Source organism: Sorex fumeus, unplaced genomic scaffold, assembly GCF_029834395.1.
Source record: "Sorex fumeus unplaced genomic scaffold, SorFum_2.1 ptg000028l, whole genome shotgun sequence".
Lineage (NCBI taxonomy): Eukaryota > Metazoa > Chordata > Mammalia > Eulipotyphla > Soricidae > Sorex > Sorex fumeus.
Genome location: NW_026606085.1, coordinates 13,490,993 through 13,510,588, shown reverse-complemented (window position 1 = coordinate 13,510,588; position 19,596 = coordinate 13,490,993). Strand labels below are relative to the sequence as shown.

Sequence of the window (19,596 nt, the reverse complement as noted above, 5' to 3'; positions counted from 1 at the left end):
TCAAGCCTACCTGCTAGGGACAGATGCTGTAGCACTGTAGCACTGTCCTCCCATTGTTCAGCGATTTTCTTGAGCAGGCCCAGTAACGTCTCTATTGTGAGACTTCTTGTTACTGTGTTTGGCTTATCGAATACGTCAGGGGTAGCTTGCTAGGCTTTGCCCTGTGGGCGAGATACTCTCGGTAGCTTGCTGGGCTCTCTGAGAGAGGTGGAGGAATAGAACTTGGGTTGGCCAGGTAGGCCAAGTGCAAGGCAAACGCCCTACCAGCTGTGCTACCGCTCCAGTCCTAGGGGTAGATGCTAGATAATTTGTTTTTCATTGTTCATTTTGAGTATGAGAGCTTGTATGGTTGCAAAAGTGGCTGTGTGCTTCTGGAATTCTAGATTATAAATGGCTGGGTTCCAGAGACATCTCTGCGGGGTATTAATCCATTTTGAGATTCAATTGAGAGTCTCTAGACCAGGGCTGAGAACCTAGGAATTCTTTGCAAGTGAGCGAGTCAAAAGGATTAGTGAAGCAAGGCCCCACGTTTGGACCTTGGCACCACGTGGTCTCCACAATCTCTCCCAGCTCTGACAGTTCTCAGCACTGCTTGGCGTCTGAGCATTGGGCAAGATTTGGAGGACCCGTAATTTTTTTCTCCTGATTGTTGCGGGATGGAGTTTTTTTTTTTTAATGGGTATGTTTAAAAAGAAAATATATGCAAAGGTTGCCACCTGTAATGCACATAATTTGTTATGAAAACAATTGATTTTCATATCTTTATTATCTTGTTATGAGTTATCCTTAAAAATATGAATGTTGTTAGGGAAACAGGTTAGTTGAATAATGCGAGTATCAAATTAAAAATTTGGATTCTATCAATAATGGATTAAATTCACAAAACATTTAAAAGGTGCTTTCAGTTACAAATTTCTTTTCCAAGTTTTTTTTTTTTCTGTAGCTGAATGGACTAAAATTTCCCATTGGAATTAGAGACCTAAATTGCAATTGCTTTGATGGGAAGTTGATACAAGCAAAATAATAATGAATTTGACTTTATCTATTTGTTATGTTTTTATTGCCTCAAGTAGCTCAGTAGGTGATATTTATATAACTTAATTTTTTTCTATGATCTAATTCAGGTAGAAAAATCAATATGCCTTAGTATATATTTTTACACACTTGTGTAGAATATCAAGTTTTGAAATTTGTGTATATGACTAACTGCCATTTTCTTTATATTTACTTATATACATTTTTTTTTGTTCTTGGGTCACACTTGGTGATACTCAGGGGTTACTAAACAGCTCACTGCTCAGAGATCACTCTTTGTGATGCTGGGAGTACCATGTATTCCTGGGGATCAAAGCCTGGCTTCCTACTTCCTAAGCATACTACACTTTAGTCCACTGAGTTATCTTTCTAGCCTCTGCCATTTTAAAGAGCAAAACATTTAGGAGGACTAATTAGTTCAGAACATAAATAATACTTTGGAGAATGTACAGACAAGACAGTGCTTTTCTTACTATAGTTATCTGTTAATGTATCTGTGATAGTAATTAAAATGTCAAAATAATCATTACAACCCCATTTTCACTATTAATTTCATTATCTTCTGAGAGAGGACTGTTCCTTCCAACGGAATTTTTCTAATAAAAATTACTTAATATTTTTAAACATGGTTTAGGTATTTTCTGAAATAGTTTTTTATTATTTTAATTTATTATGAAACACAGAGGTATTGCCATATTTCTGATAAAGTCTGAATGAGCTATCTGTTAAGATGAATTAATAGTAAAACCAAGCTACAGAGAATTGAAATATTGATAGGGGAAAAATTCACGTTCAGATTCAGAAAACATCTTTTTGTGGGGGGGAGTAGTTTATTGGAAAATTAAGAATACATTATATTCTCACAATAGATTAAAGGACTAGAAGTCTATTAATAGCTTCATTATTTTTATGCAGCCAAGATAGAAAAGAAACCTTCAGATTTTAGCAAGAGGAATAGAAGAAGTAGACACTTGTTTTTCCAAAGGTATAAACATATAGTTTGAGGACAATTCAGCTCGGGGGACCGGATGTATAGCACAGTTACTGCATTACATACTTGAAAGTTGCTAAAATACATCTTATATGTTCTCACATACAAAAAAAGAAAAATAGCCATTATGTGCAATGTCTGAGGTGCTAACTAATTATATTGTGGTGATCTATTCACAATGTGTTAGGGGATCAGTTCATCGCACTATCACATTAAATTTACATGATGTAACATGTTAATTATACTTCCATACATTTGGAAAAGAATATTTTTTTAAAGTGGCAAAAAATGCCCACTTCCCTCAGAGAGAGGTATTTAAGACTTATTCAAAGGCTTTACCCAAAGCACCCAGGTGTGCTGCTTCTCTTCTTAGAAACCAGCTAAGCCTCTGAAATGGGTCAGTGTGCTCAGGCGCTCAATTGCCTTCTCCAGAAGAGGTCTTTTAAGCACAGGTGCTAAATGGAGGCTCTTTTTTAGCCTTACTCACCCTCTGACAGGAACTTGGCAATCTAGGCAGTGCTTAGAATTGACTGCTCTGTGGGATTCAGGAGGAATTATTTACAAAGCTTCAGTTGTTCGGGTCAAACAAATAAACTCTCAACACATGGGCAGGAATGGGAGGGAGAAAGGGAGTTTGGGCTCAATTGACTGTCATTGAAAGTAAGGAAAGTTTTTCTTGGGTTCCATAAATACACATTTTAAATGTTTGTATGTCTTGAATAATTACAACCTTACTGGTGTTTTTGGTCTCCCTCAGGAATAAATCTGACTAAAAATATAGCCCTATTAATATTTTTCAATATATCATATAAATACATTTCTTCAAAATTTTTTTTCATTTTCTTTTCATTTTCCAAAAGGATTAAGGGGTGGTGGTGGTGAATACATTTCTATTTTCTTTACAGTACAGTATTTTCTGGCTTTATTGGGCATTTAAAAGTAATAATACAGGACTTTTACTTTTTAAAAATTCTAATATAGTCAAAGAAGAAAACAAAAGACATCTAGTTTAGTGCTCCTCTAATATTAGGAATATCTGAAGCATTCCAGCTTTGATTTTTACAGTTAAGTATTTTTTGAATAAGCCTCCAAATTAGTAAGCTTAACACAAACATTTATTTTTTAAATTTTTATTAGTGAAACACCATGAGGTACAGTTGTAGACTTACAAATTTTTGTGCTTGGGTTTCAATTATACAATGATCGAGTACCCATCCCTCCACCAGTGCCCATTTTCCACCACCACTGATACCAGTATTCCTCTCACCCCCCATCCCCCCATCCCACCCTGCCTCTGTGGCAGTGCATTCCCTTTTGTTCTCTCCTTTTGGGGGCTGTGGTTTGCATTGAGTGGCAATCATGTTCGGTCTATAGTCTACTTTCAGCATCCATCTCCCATCCTGGGAGGATCTTCCCAATACCTTTATTTGGTGCTCCCTTCTCTATCTGAGCTGCCTTTTCCCCTAGCTTGTGTGGCTGGCCTCCAAGCCATGGAGTGAACCTCCTCGTACTAATCTTGACTATTCTTGGGTGTTGGTCTCCTATTTTGTACAAACAAAATTTTACCATAATTCAAATAAATAATATGCAGCAAACTATCAACAAAACATGCTACAAAGAGTGCAGGTGGGGAAGGCATCTTTCATGAGGCTGCACTGGGTTTGATCCCTGGTATCTTATGTTCTGCTAGGAGTCACCTCTGAGCACAGAGCCAAGAGTATCTCCCACAGCAGTGCTGGGTGTGGCTCCCCAGCCCCCCCAAAAGCAACAATAACAAAATATGCTACAGTATTGTCTAGCCAAACTAACAAGTACAAATAAACACGAGCAAACATTTCCAAAACCACTAGATGGCATTCATTCACTGTAATTTGGCACAAATGCAGCCTTTTAAATCTTTATCATGATCTGCAGGATTAGGTTCAGGGAAGGTAAATGTTATCCATTCCTTGATGATGGTATTTTGTTGTTTTTCACAATGACAAAGCTCAATTTTATCTTTTCTTGTCTGATTATTTATTACAAACTTTACCCAAGGAACCTTCTTTGGTAAGAAGAGCTGAAGAACATACTGAGTGTCCATACCTGACCTCTGTTATGACCTACAGGCCCTCATCCACACGCAGAGCCTGTGCTGGCTCATTTAGCTTCCCAACCTTGCTTCACACCCCGCACCCATTACTCCACTAGTTGCTGTGTGTACCCTGGACCACACAGCTGCTTATATGGCACAGCAACAGTCTGACTTACTGCACCTCACCCTGTGCACACTTCTGCCTCCTGAAACTCCAAGACATATGTCACCCAGTGAAAGCAGCAGTGAAGGCAAAAAACAACACTTGCCCTAATCCGTCAGGAAGCAAAATATAAAGATCCACCCTCAGATCACCACGGAGTTTTTCTTGTAGGGGAAGTCTTGTAGAAGCCCACCAAGCTCATTGACCGAAGATAATACCATGGGTGATGCTACCAGTGCCAACCAGCTCTGTAACCTCTTAGATAATGACTATTTAGATACCATGATGAAGAGGTTTAATGAACTCAAAATATTATGGAACAGGTAGTCAATAAAGCACAGTAAAGTATGAAGGCAGAAATGATAAAACTGCAATCAGAAGTGATGGAACTGAAAATAATAGTAGGTGAAACAAACAAAAAAACTCAATAAAATTCTCAGCAACAGGGTAACAACAACTAAGGAAAAAAATAGTGAACTCCTATTTTTGTTAATTTATTTTTGCAATCAGAAGTGACAGAACTAAAGAATATAGTAGTTGAAATGAAATAGTAGGTGAAATGAAAAACTCATCAAAGTCCTCAGCAATAGGGTAACAACAACTAAGGAAAAAAATAAGTGAACTTTTTTTTTGTTAAGATAAGATGCAGGAAATTTCTACTAAACAACAGAAGATGGAAAAAATTGTGAAAAGAAATGAAAAGCACACCAGAAAATTATGAAATTAATTCAAAATGAATAATATAAGAATCACTGGCATCCCTGAAGAATAGGAAGGTGAATTTGACAAAGACACCACTGGTCAACAAAATCACAGATAAAAAATTTCCCAGAGTTAAGGGTGCATGCATTCCCAGATATCAGGCCCAAGGGTCCCTATGAGAACAGACACAAGTAGAAAAACTCCAAGATACATGTTAATCAGAATGACAAAGGCCAAAAAGAGAATATGAAAAGCAGCAAGATCAAAGAAGGAATTTAATACAAAGGAACTCCCACAGGAATTACAGAAGATCTGTACTCCTGAAGAGAATGGTGGGATGTAGTTAAAGAAGAAAAAACAAACTTGAATGAAACAAACATCTTACCAAGAATACTTGATCCAGCTAAATTATCATTCAGAGTCAAAAGAATGATGCAAAACTTCAAGGACAAGAGACAACTTAGCAGTTCAAAGGCTTGAAACCATTTTTCAAGAATCATTAAAAAAGTTTCTTTAAAAGACAAGTCAAGGGGCTGGAGCAATAGCACAGTGGGAAGGGTGTTTGCCTTGCATGCTGCCAACACGGGTTCAATTCCCAGCATCCCATATGGTCCCCTGAGCACTGCCAGGAGTAATTCCTGAGTGCAGAGCCAGGAGTAATCCCTGTGCATGGCCAGGTGTGACTCAAAAAGTGAAAAAAAAAAAAGACAAGTCAAATTTCGCAGCTATTCACTAATAATTATGGCAATCACTCATGGCTGCCCTCTGCTAGATTAAGATTTGTTTATTCCTAGCTTGCCAAGGTTTTATACTCTTTAAATAATGAATAAATGTTTCATTATTTTGAATGTTCTTTTTTAAATGTCTATTCAGGAGTGATAGCACAGTAGGGCATTTGCCTTGCATGCGGCCAACCTGAGTTCGATTCCTCCACCCCTCTCAGAGAGTCTGGCAAGCTACCGAGGGTATCTCACCTGCATGGCAATGCCTGGCAAGCTACCCGTGCCGTTTTCATATGCCAAACACAGTAACAACAAGTCTCACAATGGAGACTAAATGGAGATAAAAAAAACACTTTTATAAACCTTAAAAAGGTTTTCCTTTAACTTAAAAAAATTCTCCTCTATTCACTCTTCTTAAATCTTATATTTGCAGTACTTACCTATTTTATGCAAAATTAAAAATATATTAGCATAGAATTATTCACTTTTTTGTTTTTAGGCCACATCTGGCATAGCTGAGGGCTTACTCTTTTTTTTTTTGCTCTTTGGGTTACAGCTGGCGATGCACAGGGGTTACCCATGGCTCTGCACTCAGGAATTACTCCTGGCTGTGCTCAGGGGACCATATGGGATGCTGGGAATCGAACCTGGGTCGGTCGTGTGCAAGGCAAATGCCCTACCCACTGTGCTATTGCTCCAGCCCTCAGGGCTTACTCTTGGCTCTGCACTCAGAATCACTCCTGGTGGGCTCATGTGGAGTGCCATGTGGAGTGCCAGAGATAAAAGCTGGGTCTGCTGTGTGCAAGGCAACCATCCTCCCCACTGCACAACTGCTTCTCCCTCTTATTATTCATACTATTTTAAAATGTTTACAGTTCTTGAAATTTTTTGATTGATTTACAATTTTGTGGAATTTACAATTTAATGGAATTACTCATCTCTATGTATGTAGTTGTCACCACCTCAACAATAAAAAAAATCTCTCTCATGTATGAGATATAAAGAACATTGTAAGGGAACAGCAGCCAAAAGCATCTGAACCAGAGAGTTTTTCTACAGAACTGAGCTGAAGTAGGGTAGAAGTTGGGTGGGAGGGTTCTTTGGCACACTGATGGGGGGAAGAGGGCACTCTTGTGGAGGATGTGGTGTCAGAACAATGTGTGCATGGAACTATCAATCATCACTAACAGTATTGTTAATCATGTACCTCAATAAAAATAGGGGAAAATAAAAATGAAAATAAAAAGGCAATTAAAAATATACATAGTAACTCTAGAAGAAAATAAACTTTTTCTAATGTTAATCTTCACAGCAGAGCCTGGCAAACTACCTGTGGTGTATTCAATATGCCAAAAATAGTAACAAATAACAGGTCTCATTCCCCTGGCCCTGAAAGAGCCTCCAATATGGCAGCGTTGGGAAAGACGAGTAAGGAGAGGCTATAAAATCTCAGGGCTGAGATGAATGGAGACATTATTGGTGCCTGTTCAAGTAAATCCATGAACAACAGGATGACAGTGATACAGTGATACAATGATATGTTCATCTTTGATTTTGATGTAAATTTTGAACAAATTAATGTAGCCAATTCTCAAGTAGCCGTTTCTCTAAAGGTTTAGAAAAACGCAGTCTTCAAAATTTGTGTTGATAAAAATAGCCAAAAGCACATGATGACTCACAAAAGGCCTTTCTCTACATGTCTAAAAAATGTGTTAGAGACATTACTTCTAACTGTACTGAGATCTAAGAATCAAAATGATGCCGAGTGAAAGAAGATTATGAGTTAGTTTTGGGGATAAATGCTAGAATGAAAACTCCCAAACTCCAACCTTCAGTCTAAATGATTGGTAGACAGTATTAATGAGGAAAGAGAAACAAATGGTCATTTTGGGGGAAGATCTCGGTTAATAATTAGGTCTAGAACTTACCTGTTCTAATATGTTTTGAAGTCTTTCTATTTCACAATCGATCACAAATTTCTTCTCTTGTCGTCGATCAAGTTCTTCTAGAAGTTGCCTATAGCTGACATCATTAAAATTCTCCACACATATAGCGCTGACATGCCAACCATTTTGTCCTGCTTTTTCCATAATAGCTTGAAGTATTGAGTATCCTATTGGAGAGGAAAAACATATTTTTACTTCACTCCTGTAACAAATATAGTTATTGACTCTATAGCTATTTCCCATAATTTTTAAAAATAAATATCAGTGGTTATTTTCAAGTTATTAGTCCTTGCTTTCTTTACTCAGGACATCAGGATTCATCAAAATAATCCTTGAATGAAGTAGCAATACCATACCTTGAATAAGCTCTCAAAATAGCTCTACTGATGAATATTACATTGCTCTAAACACATTTTTGATGAGATAAGCCAAAAATCAAATCAGCACACCTGCAGTCAATAACAAAATAACTCATTTTGTTATTTTACTCACTAGACAGAATTAATTTGGAAAAACTGTTTTGATTCTCCCCTGGATCAAGGTAGTAACAATGTTTTGGGATCCAACTATGGGAGAGATGATGTTAAATAAAGTATGTAATGAGGACTCCATATACAAATGGAGAAGGTGTTAGTTAACCTTTTCTTTTGGTAGGGAAATGATGTGGGTTGGGAGTGAATTGACTAAGAATTGGGTGAGACATTGGATCTTTAGGCTTAATCTTGTAGAGAAAAGATAGACATTCCAATTTAGAAAATGGAATTTTATTTAGAAAACTGTGGTGATAGCTATATTCAAGGTAGTGTGTTGGCACAAAAAAGATTTGAACAGTCTTCCTGGACAGGACAGGGAGAATACCATAGGAGATAAACGATTTCTCTGCCTGTGGAAGAGAAGTCACATGTCTGAGTGTCTAGGTTAAGAAAGACTAGAGCATTCCAATGCTGTCTGGAAACCTTGCTTTTACTAGCTTTCAATTTTGAGTTGGAATGAAAATAAAGGGAAGAAGATTTTATGAATCTATGAACAGTCCTTAAGTCAGGTCCTTAAGTTAGGATGACCAGTTAGTAATTTTTTTTCCCTTTGTGGTTTAGCATAAAAAATATTTTAGTCCTCTTAAGAAGATCAAACAGTGGGATGGAGAGATAGTATAGTTGGTAAGGTACTTCTCTTGCATGCAGTTAGCCTGGGTTTGATCCCTACTACTCCATATGGTCCCCTTTATACTGCCAGGAGTGATCCCTGAGTATGAAGGCAGGGTAAACCCTGAGTGCAGCAAGGAGTGGCCCAAAATAAAACAAAAAAAATCAAGCACTTATTTGAGCCCATTCTAAAGAAAACGAAAATAACTTCTCCCTGTCTTGTTCCCTGGAGTAGAGAGCTGGGTGGATTAAAAGCAAATACTCACATGAATACATAGCACTTTCAAAGAACACAGATTCAGTTTCTGATTGGTATGAATCTCTCAGATGCAGGATTTTGATTTTTAGGTATGTTTTTTTACATGTCAGTTTCAAACATAACGGATGCTCAGTTAATATCAACAGATGGAACTGATGATGAGATCATATTTGAAATATAAATTACCTGATATCCTGCCAAATGAAATACTGTGGCAGTCAGTATTCATTTTTATCTAGCAGCAAAAAAATTCCCCAAAGAGGAAGAAAGAGGGCATGTTAATTACTATATAATTGTACTGGTCTATCTATTGCTCCATTTAGTCTTTTCTTTTTTAAGAGTCTCATACTCTACTGATTGAGCTAGCTGGGCACTCTTAGTCTTTCCTTTGTAAATGTGTGCCTGTAATTATCTTTTCACATCTTACCTAGATGTGTCTATCCTCACCACCAAATCCAGTACTATTTACTCTGTTTCCTGTTTAAGGCATACTTCATATGATGCTCTTGTCCTCTTTTGTTCATGCCTCATTTATTCTGTCAGTGGGACTTGTTCTATGATAGTAAGTGAAGCAATGCTTTTTTGTGCATGTTGACACCTATTAACACACTTTTAAAAAATATCCATTGATAGCTTTCTTGTCCCTTCTCCTATTTACTTATTGCCATAATAAACTAGTTCAAAGACTTTTTGTCTGAACTTTGATGTTTGAGTTTTGTAAAAATGAGCATTCTTGGCCACATTGAGGCCGACTCTCTGCTTGCTGGGATCAGTCCACAGCTTGGCACGGCTTTTGAGCTACTGTACCCTCCCCCACACTTTTTTGACATCTTGTGGAGACGGGGCTTCATGTCAGTACCAGGCATCCGTTGTGTTAGGTACCTGCTGACAGGACTTCTATAGAACATAGAATCACACATTTTCTGATTAAAAAATCTGTATGAGTTCCCTGTCACATAACAGAGATTGAAAGACTAACTCCAATAAAACAAAACTCCAGTTCAAAATCAACATTTCATTATCTGCATCTTTCATATTTACAAATGATGGTAGCACTGAAATAAGACAAAACTCAAACTTGATCTTGTTAAATGGCAAAAAAAAAGTTGGCTGCCTGAAAAGAACCATTAATCACATTCTGAAATAAATGACATGTTTTCAAACCAATGCAAAAGACACACAGTTATAGCTGCGGAGCCTGGTCTGAAAATCTGATTTTTCAGAAGCTGTTTTTATTTTGTTTTATTTTGGGGGCCACGACAAGTGGCTCTCAGGGCTCTGCTCAGCGATCACCCCTGGTGATGGAGTGTGGATCATATGTGGGGCTGGGCATGGAATGCTGGTCAGCTGTGTGTTAGGAGAGCAATTTACCTGGGGTGCTGTCTGTCTGGTCCTGTGTTTGATTTTATTATGCTTTCTTCTTAAATTTTTAGTTATACATGTCTGTTTGTCTTATTTACATAAGATAGTTGGGAATTTATTATAACTCAGAGGAAATACTGATGGTGAATCTGTGATTATGTAATAGCTGTTATATAAACTAAAAAAAATTTACATGTCCAGTTAGACTGGTTCTTCATCTAGCTATGATTTTGTATTTCCTGGTTGCAAAAAGAAAATCTTTAATAGGACATTCTTGGTCAGAAAGTGAAAATGGCAGTTTAAGGGAAAATGTATATGACTAATAGGGAATCTACTAGAGTTAAAATATCTTTAAGTTTTACATTTACTTAACAAAAAAATGAATGTTTTGGTTTTGGTCCCATGCCTGGTGGTGTTCAGGGGCTACTCCTGACTCTGTGCTCAGGAGTCACTACTGGAGGTGGTCAGGGGACCATATTCACTTCTGGGAATTGAAATCAGACTCAGCTACCTGCTGGGAATTGAAATCAAGGTTAAGTACTTTAATCCTGTACAATCTCTTCAGTCATAAGAAGCACATTCTTAAATTCAGTGTGACATATTGAAAGCCTAGGACATCCGTGATTCCCTAATATATGTCAAGATAATGCTATCTGATTCTTGTCTTTGTATGGAATTAACTATATAATAAAATTGCTAAGTAAGTTAACTTATGTAAATTGCACAGTACTGTCTACATAACTTCAAAAGAATCAAATGAATTTTAGTAGCACAAGTAGTGAGAGAATATCATGGACAAGATCACATTATTGCATTACAGGGGCAGGAGAGACAGTATAGAGGATAGGGTGCTTGCCTGGCATGCGGCCAACCCAGGTTCCATCTCTGGCACCCGATATTGTCCCTGGAGCCACCAGGAATAATCTCTAGGTGTGGCCCCCGAACAAAACAAAGCAAAAAACAACCATATTATTATTATTATTATTATTATTATTATTATTAGTGACAAACCAAGAGGTACAGTTGTAGACTTACAAATTTTTGTGCTTGGGTTTCAATTATACAATGATTAAGTACCCATCCTCCACCAGTGCCCATTTTCCACCACCATGGATCCCAGTATCCCTCCCACTCCCCCATCCCCCCCATCCCACCCTGCCTCTGTGGCAGGGCATTCTATTTAAAACAACCATATTATTGCATTACAAGAAGTAATGAAAGGCTTCTGTATATTTATTAAAGAGTATGATATGTTGCATAAACATGACTGTACGCAAAGAAGTTTTTAAAAGACTTACTGTGTCATGCATCATTATCAATTATGCTAAAGAGGTTCTAATATTGTAAAGAGTTTAAGTTACTGAATTCTTTCATACCATATTTTTTAAGTCATCCAAGGACACTGAGCTATTTATGATAAGAAATATTTTCCAGAAATTACATTGAAATTTTTTATTTGATGTACTCTTCTGAAAGAGTTATTTGATTCAACTACCTATGCAGAGAGGGATAGAAACAGGATGAGCACAAATTTATGTCAGCATGAATACGTAAGTTCAGAATGAAACAAAAATTATAAAAAGCTGCATTTAGATAAGTATCCATGATATTTTTCATTTGTTTTACATTTTAAAATTTTTTGAAATTAATTTTTTTATTGAATCACTGTGAGACACACAGTTACAAAGTTAGTCATGATTGGGTTTCACTCATAGAATGTTTCAGCCCCAGTCCTTTCACCAGCACACATTTCCCACCAACAGTGTCCTCAGTATCCCTTCGGCTCTATCGTCCAGCCTGCCTCTCTCTCTCTCTCTCTCTGGAGGAAATGTTAACAAGTGAGAACGTAGATTAGCAAGAATACCATCAGAATAATAGAGAGGAAAGAGATGCCATTTTGATGGTTCTGGAACTAAAGAAGCATCGTGGTCAGGGGAACTGCTTTGGAAAGGAGATAAACGGGAGGTGTTGGACCTGAAAGGGAGAAGGGCCACAGGGAGGAAGCAGTTAATTGTACTTCCTCCGTCAAGGCTCCTCACTCATTTTCTAAGTAGCTGTGCATGTCCCTACGATGACAACATGGTTTCTTTAGCTTGGCACAACCATCAGCATCGCAAAGCAGTGTATTTGGAAAGGTGTGTGTAGGAGTCTGAAAGTCTCTCTCCTCTTGCCTGTTACGCTCAGTGGAAGAGAGGAATACGATCTATAATCCTTCCTCCGTGAATGCCATCAAGCTGGGACCGTAGGGCAGATTTGGTGACCATTTAGTTTGAACTCTTTCCAAAGAAGCTGAGGGACGAAAATAACCCATTCAGAGGTGGCAGTCTGGACTCCATAATCCAGGCCAGCATGGAAGCAGCCACATGGGGCATGCGTCAAGTCATCGGTTTGTGTTGCTAGCATGCATTCATGCCCGGATCCAAGAAGGGCAGAAAAGAGAAAAATATCTTCCAGGTAGGCCATCTGAAGCTATGCAGTCAAACTGGAACAAGAGAGACTATCTTTCCCTTCCTTGTAAACAAGTAAAAACAGAAAATTCCTTCTCTCTAGGTTTCCAGGTTTCTCCTATTTCTGATAATATTAATTATTGTCTCCTGATCCCTATATTAGTGCCCACAGTGAATTCAGAGGACAACTTATAAAGGAATTTGGTACTGGAAATCTCTAAAATTTTCTGTCAGGGGCTGGAGCAATAGCACAGCGAGTAGGGCATTTGCCTTGCACGTAGTCAACCCAGGTTCGATTCCCAGCATCCCATATGGTCCCCCGAGCACCACCATGAGTGATTCCTGAGTGCAAAGCCAGGAGTAACCCCTGAGCATCGCCAGGTGTGACCCAAAAAGCAAAATAAAATAAAATAAAATAAAATTTTCTGTAGTTGCAGTCAAACCTAAATTCCAATCTCTGCCACAAGTTCAAGGGCTCTCAACATCCTTTCTGCCAGGCATTTACTTAGCTAGACAACTGAAGAATTTTATTTCAGTACAAAACATATCTTTTTGTTTGGTTTTGCTTGGGTGAAGGGTGGTTGGGTCACACCCAGCCGTGTTAGGGGCTACTCCTGGCTCTGTTCTTAAGGAACTATATGCAATTGCTAGGGATTGAATGAGGGTTGGTTGCATTCAAAGTGAGTGCCTAATCTGTTCTATCTCTTTGGTGGATAGTTGAGCCTATTAATGAATTCCTACAATTGTTCTCATAGCAATTGAAGTTGACCTTTGTAGAAAGAAACTTTCATTACAGTACTTTCTCCTAAAAAGCTTTGGGTGTTTCCTATTGTTTTGTAATAAATGCCCGAATCTGGTTGTACCCATCCTCTGTCTCTCTACTGAGCTTCAGTTTGCAACACTATCCTCTTTGCTTTCTACTTTCAGCAAAAATGACCTTCTCAGATGCTCTAGAAAGTTCTCAGCTCCCATCCAGAGTCTCTGCACAAGTTGTTGCATCATTTAAAAGATTTAACCTCTTTCGACTTTTGCCTTCTGTTCATCTTCCAGATACCATATCAAATCTCACTTATTCCAGTGTATGTCACATATCCCTCATACTCCTCATACTATCTTTCCTGGTTTTCAGTCATTTCCTTGACTTTTTGGGAATGGCAGAAGGGGGTCCCTATAAATACTGAGGAGTACTAGTGATACTGGGTGGTTTTTGAGGCCATCAGGGTGACACCCAGTGGGCTCCATAGCAACTGAGGGGGCATGTGGTAGAAAGGATGGAAACTGGATCCCGCACATGCAAAGTGTGTGCCTCCTGACCTCTGATATCTCCACAGCCTGGTCTTCAGCATTTTTTACTGCAACTCCCACCTACACACAGTAAGTATACACTTAACTTCATGCATAGAATCTTGGGAAGGGTGACTTTTAGAATGATAAGATATAATGAAAGTAGGACCTAAGGAGACTAATGTATTTTTGTTTAACGTCAGCCTGACATTTTTCCTTATCAACATTATAAAGTTATTATGCGTTTGAATGATGATTAGATTAGTGTCTTTTCCTTCTGCTACATTGCAGGCTCAGTGAAGAAAGGAATGATATTGGTCTCAGTACATAGTCCAGAATATGCTTAGCCAAGGGTTGTTTAAAGACACAAATTGATAGGCAATTCATAGAGAAAAACCAGGATTTAAAAGACTCAAAAAGAAGCAGTTTGACGGGTCACATTCAGTAACTCTAAATGCTTTGTGGGGCAGAACAAGGAAGTACTTGTTACCTATTGAAAGAACAGGAGAGTGTGTGGACTTGTGCACCCATGGACAGAGCTTCCAGGGCTGACAAGCAGCCATAAGGCATACAACATGGACCTTAAAGTATTTCATATTATAAAACTTAGCCTCTCTCCTCAAGGACTCTTAGAAACGAATGTCAAGACTGAGTGTGTTTTAGAGCATTCACTTAGTCGAACTAGGAATATACGTGGGCAGGGATGACACAGGAACCAGATATCAGCTGGGAGCCCTAGTGAAGTGATCCAGGTCAAAGGAAAGGGACGGCTAGAGACATAGCTCAAGGGGCAGAGCACAGGCAAGGGAGGAGGCTGCTGAAGGCCCAGGGCTGCACGGTCCCCTGGGCACCTTTAGGAGGGATGCCTTTAAATACCACTGGGTCCCCAGGCACTGCAGAGTGTCGGCTAAAGTGTCTCCCCATCCTCCAAAAGATGATAGAAGAAGGAGATCGAGTCTAGCTGCAGAGGACAGAATGAACCAGCTCGGGTTGGATGGCCTATGGGATAAGGTTGAGGATTTGAGCAAAACCTCTCCCTGCTCTACTAGTGCCCTTTATACATCCAGCTATGAAGTAATGCCTCAATTTTTTTTTTTAACCTTCAGAAGAAGCATTTGTTTTTGTTTGCCTTTCAGGTGCCAAATGCCTTCTGATGATACAGGGCTTGCAGACAACTCCTTTTTCTTCACACAAAGTAGCATGCACAATTCTGACACAGGTTTTAGAAAAACCTTTTTCTCTTTTACTGTAAATATAAATTTTTCTTTAGATCATTTGTAGAATTTTAAGTATTCCCTAAGCATAAAGAATATCTCTTTTCAAGTTTGCTTCCAGAATTTATTTATTTTTATCTCATTGGCATTATCGGAATTTATCATTTTTAAAAAAGAATAAAAGGTAGTCTTTTTATGCAAGAAAGATATTCTTGAAAGTTTGCAATTTTTAAACTCAAATAATGAATAGACAATTTTCTAATCAAAGTAGAAGTCTAGTGTAAATTTTATAGCTATTATTTTGCTTAGAAATTGAGATTCATATATTTTATATAATCACTATAAAACACACAATTCAAACAATCATTTTAATGCTACTATTTAAAAACACACATCTGGGAATAAACAGGCACCTACATAAATGTTTTGCCATGATATGCATTTAAAGTGCCTAAAACCTCATTTTACAGGTTAAATGTAATCACTATGCCAATTTTTTGGAAAAGGTAAATGCCAAAAGGACTCTCACTGCTGAGAGAACAGCCTGGGAGAATGGGGTGGGGTTCATGGAGATGGTGAGGAGAGGAGCTCTGGCAGCTCAAGCAAAGGACAGAGGCAGGAAACCTGTGGAACATTAATAGATGGTTAGTACTTAATGCTAGACTCAGGGATTCATAACATAGGTCTTATAGATCATTTTACAATACAATGGGACCCAAGACCCTGCAAAATGGGTATTCTTATCCTCACTTGGGAGGTGAAGACACAGAAGTTGGCCTGTGTGATTTATAGAAAAGCGACACTGTGGTAAGTGGCAGAACTTTAGGACTTAGCCTTTTCCTGCTCAAGCTGAAGGACTTTGCCACCAGGCTTTCATGAATAGGAAGTGCAAGTGATGAAATTGGAATGGAGGTTACACGTGTTAGAAAGATCTTTTGACAGCATTCATCACCAATAATATTCTTTCACTCACGACACATATTGGCATATTCTGGCAGTACCATCTTCAAAAGAGATCAAGAGTCTGACCATTTATACCATCCCCACTGCCACCACCCAGTGAAACACTCCTGGTCTGGGTGACTGCTAGTTTCCATATAGGGTTTACTGCTCTGCCTTTGCCCCCAACAGACTAGTTGCCCACAAGCCAGATCTTATTACCAAGGCTCAAAACTATTTGACAGCTTCTTTCTAAAAAACCTGCACGACCTCGTGTATCAGCACTCTACTGCTCTCCCTTTCGAATATCACCAACAAGCTAACCTCTATGGTCTCAGGTGCTATCTCTATGGGGGCCTGTGAGGATCACCCATCATTGCCTACAGACCTTTCCCCAAATGTCTTCTCTTCAGTGAGGCAGCTTTGGTCACTTTTTGTTTTTTAAATTTTTGGGTCACACCTGGCGATGCTCAGGGGTAACTCCTGGCTTTTCACTCAGGAATCACTCCTGGCGGTGCTCAAAGGACCATATGGAATGCTGGGAATCGAACCCTGGCCGTGTGCAAGGCAAATGCCCTACCTGCTGTGCTATTGCTCCAGCCCCAGTTTAGGCCACTTTAACTAAAAATTCAATTCTATGATTCTGAAATATTCTATTTCCTTTCTTTGCTCTCCCTAAGACCACCAAAGAAAGTGTTATGTATTTTATTTACTCATCTGTTTATCATCTATTTCTTGCCCTGCAATGGGATGTTACTTTACTCGCAGAGCTAGAATAGCTAAAAGGAATTCAATACATTTCCTGGAATCACTAAACACTGAGAGTTCAATTTTCCTTCATTGGCTATAGGAAAATAATGGAAATTTTGGAGTAGGGAAGAGAGACTTTAAAAATTGTTTCTGTAATATATCCTTATATAGTAGAAATGATGGGTTTAAGAAGAAAGAAAAGAAAGGAAATTCAAATAGGATAGGAGGCTCTTAAATTAAAATAGACCTAATGTACTCTTTTAGATTAATTCTAAAAAATATGAAAAAGCTTGCTCTTTTGAGCCTGCCTTTTCTCTCTTTTTCTGCATTTTTCTACCCTGGAGAAGCCTGTATTCTCTCTTGAACATATATGTCCTCCCTTTTTCTCTCCTCATATCTGAATTGACAAAATAAAAAAAAAAGGAAAGGTAAGTGGATGCCAGTTGATTGCTCTCCTCTAAATTCTATGCTTGCTCCATAAGTCCAGCTATAGTCTAAAGTCAGGGGATTCTTCTAATGTGCCATCAGGTGGGAGGCCTCACACAGGCCTCACACAGGCACTTTCCTGCCAAGCACATCCTGGCCCCAAGGAAAGATGAGGATGCCAGTTCCAGTGCTCAAAAATATTCAAATTTTAACAACTTCTTATTTCCTCTAGCGATGAATTCTTTATTGATTCAAAAGAGGTTGAACATTCAATGGAATTAGTGACCTGAAAGTTAATTGATTTATATATTTAGACCCTTAAAGAATGTGCAGATTAAGGCAAAAACTCTCCAAATCAAGACTGAGGCAGCAGGTCACCAAAAGGCCCTGTATAGCTCATCAGGTTCTTAGGGCTTTCCTGGAAATTGCTCCAGAGAATCCCTTATCCATTTTCATAGGAAACATCTCGAGTCATTGATAAAGATAAAATAAACCTTAAAATTATCAGTATTAGGGGCATGAGAGATAGAACAGGAAGAAAGGAGCTTGCCTGGAACACAGCAGACCTAGCTCCAATCCGTAAAACCCATATAGTTCCTAAGAGCACTACCAGGAGTGATTCTTGAGCACAGAGCTAGGAGTAATCCCCGAGCACCACCGGATCTGGCCACCAAACAAAAACACAACTACGAACAGAAATCCTCAGAATTAAATGAAACGTGGAGGTCATTATTATCATATATAGCTGAACTCTCGATAATAGAAAGAGACACTTTTGGCTCTTGAGAACAAGTCCTCTGGTTAATCCTGAAAAGTTGATTTGTAAGATAAAAGTTGATTTGTAAGGTTGAGGATGTAAGATAACCAATGTTCTACAAAGAATTGCTTCTTAAAAGACCAATACTTTTCTTTTACCCTCTGTTGAAGTTTGAGTCCAGTGGAACTCATTAATTAATCATGAAAGCAATCTCTAGCAACAAAACGCACAGAAGTGTTACACAACATATTAAATATCAGTTTGTTATATTCACATGCCAAGCTGTGTACTGTAAATACTATTAATTTGAATCTGGCTTTTATACACAAAGCCAAAACCACTCATTTTGGTTGATTTGAAAGTGATATTTTAAAATGTTACTTTTGTCTTTTCTTTACAAAAGGAGTAGCAGTCCATAATTTTCTTGTGATGATTCTAGTGAAAGGATTTGCATACAATTACCGAGACAATTTCTGCTCCTAGCAGGAACAAATGCAGGATGAAGTAAGTATTCACTATATGATTAGCCTAATTTTTATATCCCACGGAGGTTAGCTCCATTCCCAGAAGTAATTGTAAATGCATGTCAGTGGCTGTGAGAGTGAATAGTTTGATTACTCACTATTAAATTTCCTTAGTGGGGAAATGACACTGAGGTGATCATCTAAATAAAGAGTGATTTCTTGAATAGCATGTCAGGTGATAAATGATGGGTTCAGTGGTAGACCCAGTTACTTTCAGCTACAAAATCTGCTTCTCACTTTGAATCTCAAGATAGGTTGTGTGAATTCCTTAATCATCCATGTTTAACTTCTAAGCAATGAAGATGATTAAGGTAGGATTTTATTAAAGTAATCTCTTTCACTTGATCACTTGACTTTCCGTTAATCGTCGATTTGCTCAAGCGGGTGCCAGTAACATCTCCACTTGTCCCTGTTGCATGCTAGTGTAGCCCAATGGCTTCTGTTCATTCTAGGAATACGAAGAGCCTCAAACTGATCGTTCATGATCTTGATGAAGAAGTCTGACCATCTGGCAGGTGGGTGGCCACACAGTCTTTTGACATCCCGTGGAATCCAGTCGGTAATGGCTCTAGTCCAGTGGTCGTCTCTAAATCTCATTACGTGACCAGCCCACCTGATTTTTGACGCCTTGGCAAATGAGACAGTGTCCCTGATTCTTGATCATTGATGGAGGTCGAAACTCTGGATTCTTTCTCTCATTTGAGTGAAACGTGATACTCCAAGCATAGCTCTTTCAATTCCTCTTTGGGAGACCCGAATAGCATTCTCATCCTGTTTGCGTAGGGCGCAGGTCTCTGAGGCATATGTTAATCTCTTTATAACTATAAATCCTCAGAGAGCGGAAACACAGAACGACGTT

The 19,596-nt window shown here is 38.5% G+C and overlaps 1 protein-coding gene across 8 annotated transcripts in view; it reads right to left on the bottom strand.

Annotated features, from left to right (window-relative positions):
• The window catches only part of GRIA4 (glutamate ionotropic receptor AMPA type subunit 4), a 339,539-nt gene that overhangs the window by 101,733 nt on the left and 218,210 nt on the right, over positions 1-19,596 (bottom strand). For all 8 annotated transcript variants that reach the window (XR_008792568.1, XM_056115207.1, XM_056115203.1 and 5 more), the window contains exon 5: positions 7,616-7,800. Coding sequence is in view for 7 of the 8 variants with exons in the window: in XM_056115207.1 (XP_055971182.1) it covers positions 7,616-7,800 (185 nt within the window). In the remaining variant the exon portion in view is untranslated. The remainder of the gene's footprint in view (positions 1-7,615; positions 7,801-19,596) is intronic.